Here is a 15,229-nt window from a genome sequence, read left to right as displayed (position 1 = left end):
AAATGAAAACAATTAATAATGACATCCTTTATGAAAAAACTAAACGGAGCAATGCTATGTTTTCTGAAAGTGAGAAGAATAAAATACAGTTGAATGGAAATATATTTCAGTTTATTTTTAATTGTGATATATAACTGCCAAAAAAGGAGAAAGCATTAATTTCTGACAGCTGAACTATAGAAATTGAACAAACTTTGCAGGAGATGGCACTTTGCTGCTTCACAGCAGACACTAAATTAGTGTCAAAATTAAATCATAAGGCCATTCTACGACCACATTTTTAAAATTCTTTCTGACCCCGACAAAAACAAATTATTGAATATATGAAAATATTATATCTCCTTTACCTCTTAAGAGCTTCACTAATATATCAACCTGTTCAAGGTGCAACTCTTATTTTAATATATGTGTTTTTATATTTTTGGGTTTTATCTGTTGTTTTCCTACTTGCTGTTTTTAATCACCTTTTACATGCTTCTTTTATAATGTTTTAAATGTGTTTCCTTTCCCCCCCGTTGTTGTATTTCAATGTTCTGTGTGAAGCACCTTGAATTGCCTTGTTGCTGAAATGTGCTATACAAATAAACTTGCCTTGCTTTGTTTCCTGTCTTACTAGATATCACTGTCAGCACTGTCGTCACTCTCAGGTTCAGGTCTCTGCAGCCCTGACGGCAGAACACATTACTCAGAGATTTCATTACTTTTCAACAGCTTTTACACCTGACTGAGGTTCTCTGGTCTCCCTCCAAAAATCACTGTCCTCAGTCTCAGCTTCAGGAGAGTCTCCAGTCTTGTCCTCAGTGTCCGGTTGTAAATGTGTATCTGGATGTGAGTTCCTGGCTGGTTCTGGTCCTCCACAGTCCTCTCCATCAGCTTCTGTTTTAAAATGTTCAGTTTGAGTTTGATGAAGCTGTGAGGACTGACGACTGACACACTGATGGTTTCTGAGCTGTTTAGCCCAAGAGAATCTTTCATCACAAACACTGCAGCTGAATGGCTTCTCTCCTGTGTGAGTTCTCATGTGTGTCTGTAAATGCCCATTCTCTGTAAAATATTTCTCACAAACTGAGCAGCTGAAGGTTTTCTTTTCTTCTGCGTGGATTTTCATGTGCATCCGTAAATATCCACCTCGTTTAAAGTATTTCTTACACACTGAGCAGCTGAACATTTTCTCTCCTGTGTGGATATTCATATGTTTTTGTAAACTTCTACTCCGCCGAAAAGACTTCTTACAAATTGAGCAACTGAATGGCTTCTCTCCTGTGTGTATTCTCACATGTATCTTCAGATTAGTCTTTGTGGCAAACCCTTTACTACAGGTAGAGCAGTAAAATGGTTTCTCTCCTGTATGAGTTCTCATGTGTGTCATCAGATTCCCTTTGAAGCCAAATCTTTTCCCACAGTCAGAGCAGAAAAATGGTTTCTCTCCTGTATGAGTTTTCATGTGTGTCTTCAGAGTCCCATTTCTGCCAAATCTTTTCCCACACTCAGAGCAGCTGAATGGTTGTTCTCCCGTATGGTTTCTCATGTGTGTCTTCAGACTCCCCTTGCGGCCAAATCTTTTTCCACACTCAGAGCAGCTGAAAGGTTTTTCACCTGTATGAGTTTTCACGTGTCTATTCAGATCCCCCTTAATACTAAACCTTTTCCCACATTTAGAGCAGCTGAATCGTTTCTCTTGGACAGGGACTTGATCATTTTTCAGAGACTTTAAACCTGACTGAGGTTCTCTGGTCTCCCTCCAATCATCACTGTCCTCAGTCTCAGGTTCAGAAGAGTCTCCAGTCTTGTCCTCAGTCTCTGGTTGTAAATGTGTATCTGGATGTGAGTCCCTGGCTGGTTCTGGTCCTCCACAGTCCTCTCCATCAGCTTCTGTTTCCATCTGTTCAGTTAGTCTTTGATGAAGCTGTGAGGACTGAGGTTTCTCTTCATCATCTTCACTCTTCACAGGGACAGGAGTGAATGGGAACTTGGTGATATCAGCCTCCTCCAGACCTTGAAGCTGCTCTCCCTCCTGACTGCTCCACAGCTCCTCCTGCTCCTCTTTAATGTGTGGGGGCTCTGGGTCCTCCTGCTCCTCTTTAATGTGTGGGGGCTCTGGGTCCTCCTGCTCCTCTTTAATGTGTGGGGGCTCTGGGTCCTCCTGCTCCTCTTTAATGTGTGGGGGCTCTGGGTCCTCCTGCTCCTCTTTAATGTGTCGAGGTTCTGGGTCCTCCTGCTCCTCTTTAATGTGTGGGAGCTCTGGGTCCTCCTGGTCCACATTGAGGCTCCACTCCTGCTGCTCCTCTTCCCCAACAATCACTTGTCGTATATCTGAAGGTAAAGCTGAAACACAAACATATAGTTATCAATTCTGAACTTTTCAATTATGCAATTCCATGACACATGACAAACTCCATCAATGAAAATTAATCAGCAACAATTTTACTAACCAACTGAAACACCAAAAATTAGGCGGCTCCTCACATGTAAGGATTTCTTGTTTTTGTTTTTCTTAAATGTCAATAAACTTTATTTTTCTTCTGTTTGTGATAACTCCATTCATCCATTATTTTCTTTCTATCCAGGGTCTTGTTGTGGGGGAAGCAGGCTAAGCAATGCATTCCAGACGTCCTTCTCGCAAGCAGCATGTTCCTTATCCTCTCATTTCCCGGGGAGAACTCTACAACAGCAGTACTCAGCCAGGGGCTCAGGAGTATCTACACATCTGCCCGATGCCTATCACACTGGGGAACTCCGGAAAAAGCAAGAGTCCGGCCCAACTCCAGAAGTTTGGTTCAAGAAGCTTTGGTGAGCCCACTCTATCTACTTGGTACCACTCAAGCTCCCGGACAAGCTCTGGCTCCTTCCCCATCACAGAAGTAATATTGTACATCCCAAAAAGCAGTCTGGGATGTCAGGGGTCAGAATGTGTGGGTCCTCACCCCTGACGAGCACAGTGCTGCTGACCCTGATGCCTATCCCTTGTGGTAAGCCCACAGGATGATGGTTCAATGTTGTTTCTCAAGCCCAACGGAGCCTCATGCCCTAAGGCTCGGCCACCAGACACTCGTCGACGAGCACCCCCCTCAGGTCTGGCTCCAGAGGGGGTCTTGGTGTCCCCATACAGGGCAAGGTACTCAGTCTGATTTCTCTGTGTTATCAATGTCTTCTTGAATCGCTCGTAGTCTGGACCCTCCCCTGGAACCACTTTGCCACAGGAGACTTTACCAGGAGTTATTTTCCCCAGATAACACAGCTCCCAGGATCACTGGGACACACAAACCTCTCCACCAAATTAAGGTGGAGATTCTCAGAGGAGCAGTTTATTCACCTTCATTCACCCCCTATGTGAAGAGGAAAAAGAAGAGAGCCAAGGAATGACCCTTGTGGGACCCCACACAAGACGTTTGCTTTATGAAAAAGCACTTTTGATTGGAAAAATAATGTTTATTATTTCTTTAGCACTCACTTAACTATTTAAGTACTGAATATGGAAAGCCACAGTGACTTAGTTTGGCAAAAAAATAAATACATGAAAAAATCACAACCAAATATACTTTTTTTAATGATTCATATTTTGACTTTTCAGAAGATGATTACAACCATGGGCCGTTCACCATTAGCAAAAACAAGACAATCCTGACGACATATGAATGTATAGTCAAGGAAAATACAGAAAATACAAAAAAAACATAAGCTATATAAGAAAAAAAATGCAAAAAAACCCCAAACCAAACACATATTCAGCTTTTCAGGAAATCCTCCAACATATTCATTGTTACCTAGGAGTGTTGTCATTTTACCAGTAAGTTGCAAAACATTTATGAGTTGAGTAATTTCTTTAAAACCGTTTCAATTAAGCTGTTCCGATCTGCTGAGTCGAGCTGCCGGCCGGAGGCTCTGCCTCTCTGTTCTCCTCAGTTTGACTCTGATGAAGCTCTGAGGACTGACGACCAACACATTTATGTGTTTTGACTTGTTGACGCCAGACAAATCTTTTGTCACAAACATTGCAGCTGAACATTTTCTCTCCTGTGTGATGTGCCATGTGGTGTGTCAGTTGCACCTTCCGTATAAATCTTTTATCACACAATGAGCAACTGAAAGGTTTCTCTCCTGTATGAGTTTTCATGTGATTTTTAAAAGTTTCACACTGTGTAAAACTTTTCTTACAAACTGAGCAGCTGAATGGTTTCTCTCCTGTGTGGATTCTCATGTGTGTCTGTAAAGATCCTCCCTGTGTAAAAGATTTTTTACATACTGAGCAGCTAAAAGGCTTTTCTCCGGTATGAGATCTCATGTGTTTCTTCAGATATCTACTTTCACTGAAAGCTTTACCACAAACTGAGCAGCTAAAATGTTTCTCTCCTGTATGATTTTTCATGTGAATCTTCAAATGTCCATTCCTTGTAAAAGATTTCTTACACAATGAGCAACTGAAAGGTTTCTCTCCTGTATGAGTTCTCATGTGTCCCTTTAGATGACCACTTTCACTGAAAGCTTTACCACACACTGTGCAGCTAAACTGCTTCTCTCCTGTATGAGTTCTCACGTGTCCCTTCAGATGTCCCCTTATACTAAATGCTTTACCACACACTGAGCATATGAATCTTTTCTCTCCTGTGTGAATCATTGTGTGTCTCTGTAAACTCTGACTCTGTGAGAAAGATTTCTTACAAACTGGGCAGCTAAATGGTTTCTCTCCAGTATGAGATCTCATGTGTACCTTCAGATTTCTACTTTCACTGAAAGCTTTACCACACACTGAGCAGCTGAAAAGCCGCTCTCCTGTATGAGTTCTAATGTGATTCTGTAAATGAACGTTCCTTGTAAAAGATTTATTACAAACTGAACAGCTGAATGGTTTCTCTCCTGTGTGGGATCTTATGTGTCCCTTCAACTGTCCACTTTCACTGAAAGCTTTACCACACACTGTGCAGCTAAAAGGTTTCTCTCCTGTATGAGATCTCATGTGTACCTTCAGATGTCCACTTTCACTGAAAGCTTTACCACACACTGAGCAGCTGAAAGGTTTCTCTCCTGTATGATATCTTGTGTGTACCTTCAGATGTCCTCTTTCGCTGAAAGCTTTACCACACACTGAGCAGCTGAAAGGTTTCTCTCCTGTATGATATCTCATGTGATTCTGTAAATGTCCATTCTTTGCAAAATATTTCTGACAAACAGAGCAGCTGTGAGATTTCTCTCCTGTGTGATTTCTCATGTGTCTTTTTAGATTTCCTTTCAGGACAAATCTTTTTCCACAATCAGAGCAGCCAAACAGTTTCTCCCCAGCTCTACATCTTGAATCACTGACAGGGATTTGATCATTTTTCAGAGAGTTTAAACCTGATTTCACTGGTTCACTGGTCTCTGTCCAATCATCACTGCAATCAGTCTCTGGTTCAGAAGATTCTCTGGTGTCAGAGCAGCCAAACAGGTTTTCAGCAGAAATACCGGTCACGTGACTTTCTGGGACTTCATTGTTATTGTGAGAGTTTGAACCTGACTGAGGTTCTCTGGTCTCCTCCCAATCATCAACACTGACTTCAATCTCAGCCAGGAAAGAGTCTCCAGTCTTGTCCTCAGTCTCTGGTTGTAAATGTGTATCTGGATGTGAGTTCCTGTCTGGTTCTGGTCCTCCACAGTCCTCTCCATCAGCTTCTGTTTCCATCTGTTCAGTTTCAGTCTGATGAAGCTCTGAGGACTGATGACCAACACATTTATGTCTTTTGACCTGATGACGCCAGGCAAATGTTTTGTTACAAACACTGCAACTAAATCGTTTCTCTCCTGTGTGAACTCTGCTGTGTCTTCGCAAACTGTCTTTGCGTCCAAATTTTCTACCACATTGACAGCACATTAACGATTTTTTGGCAGAGTCACATTTCACTTTGTGTCCATCAGCTTCTGTTTCCATCTGTTCAGTTAGTCTTTGATGAAGCTGTGAGGACTGAGGTTTCTCTTCATCATCTTCACTCTTCACAGGGACAGGAGTGAATGGGAACTTGGTGATATCAGCCTCCTCCAGACCTTGAAGCTGCTCTCCCTCCTGACTGCTCCACAGCTCCTCCTGCTCCTCTTTAATGTGTGGGGGCTCTGGGTCCTCCTGCTCCTCTTTAATGTGCGGGGGCTCTGGGTCCTCCTGGCCCTCTTCAATGTGTGGGGGCTCTGGGTCCTCCTGGTCCACACTGGAGCTCCACTCCTGCTGCTCCTCTTTCACGACAATCATTTTTTTGTTGTTTGAGAGTAAAGCTGAAACACAGGAATACAGTCATTAATGTATTTGGACATTTTAATAGATACAATTCCATGAGACATGACAAACTCCATCAATGACCATAAATCAGCAACCATTGTAAAAGTTTGAGGCTTTGTTTTTTTTTCTTGTCTTATATATAACCGTAAATATTGTTGGATTTTTAATAGATCCATCCATCATCTTCTGCTTATCCAGGATTGGATCATGGGGACAGCAGGCTGAGCAAGGCAGTCCAGACGCCCCTCTTTTCAACAACATTTTCCATCCTGGGGGATCCCGAAGTGTTGCCAGACCAGATGAGATATATAGGTCTGCCACGGGGCAAACTACCAACTGGACAGAAAACCTCCAACAGGAGGACCCAGAAGGATCCTGATCAGATGCTGAACCTCCTGAGGTTCTACTCTGAGCTCCCTCTGAATGTCTGAGCTCCTCACCCTCTCTGAGCCCTGACACCCTACAGAGGAAACTATTTCAGTCGCTTGTATCTGCGATCTCCTTCTGTCTGTCACTGTCCAAAGCTCAGGACCATAAGTGAGGATTGGAATGTAGATGGACCTGTAAATCAAGAACTTTGCCGTTCAGCTCAGCTCCTACTCATCTTAGGGTCTGCCAGAACTTCATTGAAGCCAACCGAATGTCCTCCACAATCTTATAGAGTTCCTCCAACATCCGGGCTTTTGCCTTAACCACCACCATGGCTGCAGCTTTTCTGGTCAAACTGGTACCCATCTGTTGCTTCAGTCGGCTCCTGGGCCAAGCCTATAAGGCCTCCTTCTTCAGTCTGCTTCCTCCTCCAGTGCTGGTGTCCACCAGCAGGTTCATAGGCTGCCACCATGATGGACATTAATGACCTTCTGATGACAAATTTTAGCAGATGCCTCTACAATGGAAGGGATTACATATCTCATCTGGTCTGGGAACGCCTTTGGTTCTCTAAGAAGGAGGTAGAAAGAATGGCTTGGGAGAGGGACATCTGGAGGACTTTGCTCAGCCTGCTCCCCCTGCAACAAGCCCCCAATAAGACGATTAAAATGGAATCGATGGTGGCAGTTAAAGACTTCGTGGACAGGGGCCTCAGCCAGACATTCCCAGTTAATCCTCACTACACATTTGGATTTACAAGGTCAACAAGGCTTCAGCAGCTGTAAGCTGAGTCTCAGAGTTCACAAACAGCTGGTTTGTTGATTCATAGTCAGATTTGAACTGTCTCGGTGTTGTTGTCCTCTCTTCTGTGCTCTGAGGATGTTGCTGTCTGACATGTTTTTGCTTTGTGTCATCATGGCATTTAACGTTTCCTCTCTTCACTCCTCCAGCTGTCTCCATGCAGATCAAACTCATGAGCTTCCTGCTGATTGGAGCAAAATGAACGCAGATTTCTGTCCAATCCTCTTAGACAACTTGCTTTTCTCTGTCAACTTTTCTTTTCTTTGCATGTTTGGACAGTGACGTCCTCACCGCATCAGAGACGTCATGTGCATGGACAGAAGCAATGATGTCTCACTCTCTTGTGGCCTTATTTTTTTCAAAATAGGAAACGTTCTCTTCATTACATTATTTTATTGCATTCCTGATACGAGGTGTGGGCTGGTCTGGATCTACGTGCCATCCGGTCTGGATCTGAACCAGGGTCCAGACTTTGAGAAGGGACTGAAGAAAAATAAATAATGTAGAACTGGACTCATGTCTGGATTTTTTCTCTGCTTCAGAGGAGAACATCAGCACTGTTTTCTCCCCTCGTCCACCAAACCTGTAAATCTGAATCAATCAGACTTTGGTGCTGATAGTTTCTTCAAATGATTTCAGTGACTGGATGAATGGATGGATGGATGGATGGATAGATGGATGGATAGATGGATGGATGAACTCTGGAAAATCTTACTAAGCTAACGACGTGCAGCATGTCTGTACTGACCAATGTTTAAACACTAATTCATCATGTTTCTGTGAAGCATCATTGCGACAATACTAAAGTCACCCTCAGCCTTTTACACATCACATCACTGAGGACAAAGTTCAGCGCTCACACTGAAACTGATTTGAATTTTGCTGCACAGTTTAGGATCTGAACATCACAACCAGGAAAATGGCTGGAATGCGCTCATTTAACGGTACAATAATACGGTCATCACGCAAAAGACAAATAATCAAAAATGAAGTTTAAGTCATATCTGAGCCCCCACCATCAGCAACATCATCAGGATTATAAATGACCCCGAACATGAGCCCCCCCTTCCTCCCCCGGTCCGAGGAGTCCTCCGGACTACAGCCGTAGAGTTTTATTACAATCACTGACAGGAAATACTGGTTTGATGTAAAATTTGATCAGCTGATCTGACTTTAAATAAACTGGTGAACTGACAGAAACCTCAGGAGGAGCGGCGGAGGACGGATTTCTCTTCAGGATGGACAGACGAGGGACAAACGAGGGACAGACGAGGGACAAAAACATCACAGCAGATGAAACCATCACACACAGGAGAGAGATGGACTGATCAGTTGGAACCAACAACCAATCAGACTGCAGGAAACCAACAGCTGACCCTTCAAATATCCCCGAGAGAGAGAGAAGGGGCCCCTGACCCTTAGACCCCCCCCCCCAACACTGTGGCCCCTGGTGACCCTCAGACAGCTCACTGTGTTTGTGTGAGTGTGTGTCTTGTGTATGTGTGTATGTGTGTGTGTGTGTGTGTGTGTGTGTGAGTATGTGTGTGTGAGTGTGTGTGTGTGTGTGTGTGAGTGTGTGTGTGTGTGTGTGTGAGTGTGTGTGTGTGTGTGTGTGTGTGTGTGTGTGTGTGTGTGTGTGTGTGTGTGTGTGTGTGAGTGTGTGTGTGAGTGTGTGTGTGTGTGAGTGTGTGTGTGTGTGTGTGTGTGTGTGTGTGTGTGTGTGTGTGTGTGTGTGTGTCAGTGATCACACAGACCTGCTTCTCTCCGCAGCTTCATGTCGGACTGTAAAAACTCTTCCCGCTCTTTTCTCTCCTCCATCGAGCTGCTGCTGACAGCCGGAAGTTGTTCACTCCAAGTGTCCAATCAGATGATCACGAGCCGCCGTTTGATTCAATCGATAAAATAAATCATTTCTGTCCTGATTTTACACTCAGCTAACATGCTAACACATGCTAACAGTGCTCCGTCACAAAGACGCCCCGAGACCCGGAAACGCTATACCACTTCCGCTATACTCCTCTGGCCTTCAAAATAAAAGAGCGTCTTAAAGATTTAAAATACTTGTGTTACAGCTGCACGAGGACATAAGTTTATTTTTGTTTTTATAACAAGTAAAGAACCAAGGGACTGCTCTTTATTTAGTAGGGTGGGAGGGCTACACATATTTTTCCTTGAGTCTCTCTGAGTGAGAAAATGCATCAAGTTTTGGCTACACAAGATGTGTTCAAAGACCGTCCGAAATTTGACAATCTAATGATAATTTCTGTTTTTACAGTTTTAGAATTACATCCCATAATACTGGCAGAAAATTTACGCTTTTTCAAAGATTTTACATGTAACAGACATTCTCTGGTCTTCCAAAACTCACGTCACCATCATCAGTGTCTGGTTGTAAATGTGTATCTGGATGTGAGTTTCTGGCTGGTTCTGGTCCTCCACAGTCCTCTCCATCAGCTTCTGTTTCCATCTGTTGAGTCCGATGAAGCTGTGAGGACTGACGACTGACAGACTGATGGTTTCTGAGCTGAAAGACTGAAATAACATGGAGGTGTCACGGAGAGAAAGCTGCCCCTGCCTTTACAAAAATTTCCAGACTTGGAGCAGCGCTCTAAGGGAGTCCTTCCACGCCGGGAGTGTCGGGACTGACAATGCAGGAGCACGATCCAAGAGGTAACGATCCCTTCGAAGTGTACTGTGTGAAACTGTATTCCCGGAGTATCCCGCAAAGGACTCACAGGGGAAGTGGTCATAAGCCTTCCCCAAGTCCACACAACACATGTAGACTGGATGGGCAAACTCCCAAGACCCCTCCAGCTGCCCTCCAGGGTAAAGAGCCACATTGCATTTCCTGAAACTGACCACCAACTATTGGTCGGAGCCTCCCCTCCAGCATCCTGGAGTAAACCTTCCCAGGGAGGCTGAGCATTGTGATAGCGTGCTCACTGGAGCACACCCTCTGGTCCTATGTACTAAAAATGGGAACCTGCCCCCTAGTCTGCCACTCCACAGGCACCATACCCAACCTCTACGCCACACTGAAAAGGCCTAACAATTCCCAGAACCTTCAACATCTCAGGGTGAATCTCAGTCACATCTGGCTCCTTACTGCTGAGGAGCTTTTTGACAACCTCAGTGACCTCTGCCAGGAATATGGACATGGGTTTCCCAGAGTCCTCAGACTCTGCCTCCTTCTGAGCAGTTGATGGCGGGGTTCAGGAGCTTCAAAAGAATTTATTCCAACTCTTGACAGTATCTGCAGTCGGGATCAGCAGGTCTCCTGCCCCACCAAGCACAGCCTGAGACAGGCCCTTCTTTCCCTTCCTGAGGCGTCTTACAGTTTACCAGAACTTCCTTAGAGAGAACCAAAAGTTAGCAATACCAAACTCCTCCCACACTAGGGTTTTTGCTCTGCTGATGGCCACAGCAGCAGGTTCTTAGGTTATTGCCTCCACAATGGAGGCTTTGAACATGGGCAACTTGTATGCTATGTCTCCACCCCCCCCCACAGGATGCACGAAACATTCACACCTAAGGTGAGAGTCAAAGACCTCATGGACAGGGGCCTCAGCCAGACTTTCCCAGTTCACGCTCACTCTACATTTGGGTCTTTGCCACGGACAACATAGTTCCCAAGATCACTAGGACACACAAACCTTTCCAGCACCTTAAGGTGAGAACCCTTGGAGAAGCAATTTATTCACTTCATTAACCTCCCATATGAAGAAGAAAAAGAAGAGGGCCAAGGATTGACCCTTATGAGACCCCACACAAGAAGAGTGCTTTGTTTAAGAGCATTTTTCATTAGATAACATTATTTTTTCTTTAGCAGTCATTTAACCATTGATGTACCAAACACTGAAAAACCACAGGACTTAAACTGGCTAAAATAATGAAGTCATAATCAAATGCACTGACAGCTTTTTTTTATGATTCATATTTAATTTGACTTTTCAGTAAATTATTATAATTACCATGGACATTCAAGGTGAGCCAAAACAAGACAACTATGACAACATATAAATGTATAGCCGAGGAAAATACAGCAAAAAGAAAAACATACATAAGCTATATATACAAATAATGGGAAAATAACACAGCACTATGAATTGAGTATTTTTTGTAAAATAGTTTCAATTAAGCTATTTCGATCTGCTGAGTCGAGCTGCCGGCCGGAGGCTCTGCCTCTCTGTTCTCCTCAGTTTGACTCTGATGAAGCTCTGAGGACTGACGACCGACACATTTATGTGTTTTGACTTGTTGACGCCAGACAAATCTTTTATCACAAACACTGCAGCTGAACATTTTCTCTCCTGTGTGATGTGCCATGTGGTGTGTCAGTTGCACCTTCTGTATAAATCTTTTATCACACAATGAGCAACTGAAAGGTTTCTCTCCTGTATGAGTTTTCATATGACTTTTCAGATATGCTTTTCTTGAAAATCTCTGATAACAAATGATGCAAATCAAAGGTTTCTCTCCTGTGTGGATTTTCATGTGATTCTGTAAAGTATTACCCTGTGTAAAAGATTTCTTACAAACCGAGCAGCTAAAAGGTTTCTCTCCTGTGTGGATTCTTATGTGTTTCTGTAAAGTCTCACTCTGTGTAAAAGATTTCTTACAAAAAGAGCAGCTGAAAGGCTTTTCTCCTGTGTGAGTTCTAATGTGCTTCTTCAGATGTCCACTTTCACTGAAAGATTTACCACACACTGAGCAGCTGAAAGGTTTCTCTCCTGTATGAGTTCTCATGTGATTCTGTAAATGTCCATTCTTTGTAAAAGATTTCTTACAAACTGAGCAACTGAAAGGTTTCTCTCCTGTGTGAGTTCTCATGTGTCCTTTCAGATGTCCACTTTCACTGAAAGCTTTACCACACACTAAGCACCTGAAAGGTCTTTCCCCTGTGTGAGTTCTCATGTGTCCCTTCAGATGTCCACTTTCACTGAAAGATTTACCACACACTGAGCAGATGAATGGCTTGTCTCCTGTGTGAGTTATCATGTGTCTTTGTAAATGCCCATTCTGTGTAAAAGATTTCTCACAAACTGAGCAGCTGAATGGTTTCTCTCCTGTATGGGATCTGAGGTGTACCTTCAGAGTTCCCTTGGCGCCAAATCTTTTCCCACACTCAGAGCAGCTAAATGATTTCTCACCGGCTATACATTTGGAATCATTGACAGGTTCACTGGTCTCTGTCCAATCATCACTGCAATCAGTCTCTGGTTCAGAAGATTCTCTGGTGTCAGAGCAGCCAAACAGGTTTTCAGCAGAAATACCGGTCACGTGACTTTCTGGAACTTCATTGTTATTGTGAGAGTTTGAACCTGACTGAGGTTCTCTGGTCTCCTCCCAATCATCAACACTGACTTCAATCTCGGCTATGAAAGACTCCCCAGTCTTGTCCTCAGTCTCTGGTTGTAAATGTGTATCTGGATGTGAGTTCCTGTCTGGTTCTGGTCCTCCACAGTCCTCTCCATCAGCTTCTGTTTCCATCTGTTCAGTTTGTTTTTGATGAAGCTCTGAGGACTGATGACCAACACATTTATGTCTTTTCACCTGATTACGCCAGGCAAATGTTTTGTTACAAACACTGCAACTAAATCGTTTCTCTCCTGTGTGAACTCTCCTGTGTCTTCGTAAACTGTCTTTGCGTCCAAATTTTCCACCACATTCACAACAGGTGAAAGACTTCTTGTCAGCGTCACATTTTACTTTGTGTCCATCAGCTTCTGTTTCCATCTGTTCAGTTAGTCTTTGATGAAGCTGTGAGGACTGAGGTTTCTCTTCATCATCTTCACTCTTCACAGGGACAGGAGTGAATGGGAACTTGGTGATATCAGCCTCCTCCAGACCTTGAAGCTGCTCTCCCTCCTGACTGCTCCACAGCTCCTCCTGCTCCTCCTTAATGTGGGGGGGCTCTGAGTCCTCCTGGTCCTCTTTAAGGTGTTGGGGCTCTGGGTCCTCTTTAAGGTGTGGGGGTTCTGGGTCCTCGTGGTCCTCTTTTAGGTGTGGGGGTTCTGGGTCCCCGTGGTCCTCTTTAAAGTGTGGGGGTTCTGGGTCCTCGTGGTCCTCTTTAAGGTGCGGGGGCTCTGGGTCCTCTTTAAGGTGTGGGGGCTCTGGGTCCTTGTGCTCCACACTGGAGCTCCACTCCTGCTGCTCCTCTTTCACAACAATCATTTTTTTATCCTGGGAGGGTAAAGCTGAAACACAGGAATACAGTCATTAATGTATTTGGACATTTTAATATCTGCAATTCCATGACACATGACAAACTCCATTAATGACAATTAATAAGCAGTAATTTTAACACTCTGTTGAAACACCAAAAATTTGAAGGCTCCTTAAAAGTAAGAAATTGTTGCTTTATTTCTTAAATTATTGTCGTCTGGATTAACAAGGTCCGCATTAGATGTTGAGGGACCAGGACATGCCAATGAGAATTGGGCTGGTGGAACAAAACAAGTATGGACAAAAGGGTCCAAGAGAAAGACAATGATTCTGTTTTCTATGTTGGTACTGAACTAACCCCAGGAGATGAGTGCAGTACTTTGCAACCCACTAATACTCCACTGCCAGTCACTGAACTACCCACTAATACTCCACTGCCAGTCACTGAACTACCCGATGATACTCCACCGCCAGTCACTGAACTACCCACTAATACTCCACCGCCAGTCACTGAACTACCCGATGATACTCCACCGCCAGTCACTGAACTACCCGATGGCGGTAAAACAGCTGTTATTGCATTGCAGAACTCTTCAAAGTTGAGCGGATCATCTGGAAGTTTTGAATCCACAATTCCTCTGTGAAATCGTGGACTACATCTCCCAGAAACCCCTCATATGTGTCCACTCCCACGTATAAGGGGCTCGCCTTTCCATCACGGCTCCATAACACGCCTACGTGGCCTTGGATTGTAAATAATGATGGCTAGTGTGGTGGCTCCAAAAGAAATAAAGCTGCTGATGTTTTGAACATCCGTCGCCATGGTTACTGGGATGTTATCAGAGGAGGAGTCACATGACATCACTCAGTGAAAACACAGTCAGCTCCACGTTGAGTTTGATCACATTTACTAAATTTCAATGAAGTTTTATGTAAATCAGCATGACCACCCTTCTGTTGAATATTACAGACTGGAAAAACAACAAAAGGCTGTTTGTTGGCTACAAATGACCTCAGTCTTCAGCCCACATTTTAAGGTTCTTCAACTTTCCTTACTTTTAGCGGAACACAGTTCGGACCGGTGGTTCCTGCTGGTCTCGGTGTTGAAGAGTCTCTCGGTTTGTTCTCTTGAAGTTAAAACTCTTTCCGTCCTCCTCAGGTTCTCCCCTAAATTCTCCCGTTAGCAGGAGCTAGCTGCGGCTAACGGTAGCTTAGCACGGACAACAGCAGCAGTGACGTGTTTTCGGCTGCAGAGAGAAAACAAAGCGTGTCCTTGTCTCTGTGTTTCAGCTTTTAAAACCACATCCAGCAGGTTGTCAGTGCTCTTTATACACAAAAGTAAACTCTGACGTCTTTCGCTCCGCCGGCCTCAGCACGGACCGCTCACTCACTGTTAGTTCCGGCGACGGAATCATTACGGAACGGACCGACCACTTCCGGAAAATATCCTAATAACCGTTTAAAGTTTTTTTTTTTTTAATTGTCCGTAAACTTAAAGTATTTGGGTTATACTCCACAGGTCTGGTGTTTAGTTCATGAGTCCACATCAGTAGAAGATGTGTCCTGTCCGCGAATAAAACCATTTAAAATTATATCCGGTTAGCATGCTAGGCTAACGCCCCTTAGATTTTTGTGTACTTTGATTCATTTGAG

At 44.0% G+C, this 15,229-nt stretch overlaps 2 protein-coding genes across 3 annotated transcripts; both read right to left on the bottom strand.

The window, feature by feature from the left end:
* Positions 1-94: 94 nt before the first annotated feature.
* LOC121966276 (uncharacterized) lies at positions 95-9,415 on the bottom strand. 2 transcript variants are annotated; one of them, XM_088090638.1, is made up of 2 exons: positions 9,166-9,415; positions 95-2,325 (listed from the first exon to the last, which is right to left on the bottom strand). In XM_088090638.1, the coding sequence occupies exons 1-2, from the start codon at positions 9,227-9,229 to the stop codon at positions 698-700; spliced, it is 1,692 nt and encodes a 563-aa protein (XP_087946764.1). In that variant the 5' UTR covers positions 9,230-9,415; the 3' UTR covers positions 95-697. The 2 variants fall into 2 exon arrangements, with proteins under 2 accessions (XP_087946764.1, XP_087946763.1); XM_088090637.1 differs by lacking the exon at positions 95-2,325 and adding an exon at positions 3,524-6,237 and having other exon boundaries at positions 9,166-9,409.
* Positions 9,416-11,205: 1,790 nt separating this feature from the next.
* Positions 11,206-14,968, bottom strand: LOC148186768 (uncharacterized). Its single transcript, XM_088090649.1, has 2 exons — positions 14,633-14,968; positions 11,206-13,608 (listed from the first exon to the last, which is right to left on the bottom strand). Exon 2 carries the CDS (start codon positions 13,583-13,585, stop codon positions 11,546-11,548), a length of 2,040 nt encoding a protein of 679 aa, XP_087946775.1. The 5' UTR covers positions 13,586-13,608; positions 14,633-14,968; the 3' UTR covers positions 11,206-11,545.
* Between the last annotated feature and the right edge of the window lie 261 nt (positions 14,969-15,229).

This window comes from Plectropomus leopardus, chromosome 17 (genome assembly GCF_026936395.1).
Source record: "Plectropomus leopardus strain MGB_pleo_1.0 chromosome 17, ASM2693639v1, whole genome shotgun sequence".
In the NCBI taxonomy this organism is placed as follows: domain Eukaryota; kingdom Metazoa; phylum Chordata; class Actinopteri; order Perciformes; family Serranidae; genus Plectropomus; species Plectropomus leopardus.
Note: the sequence above shows the minus strand (reverse complement) of the source record. Positions and strands in the feature narration are given on the sequence as shown.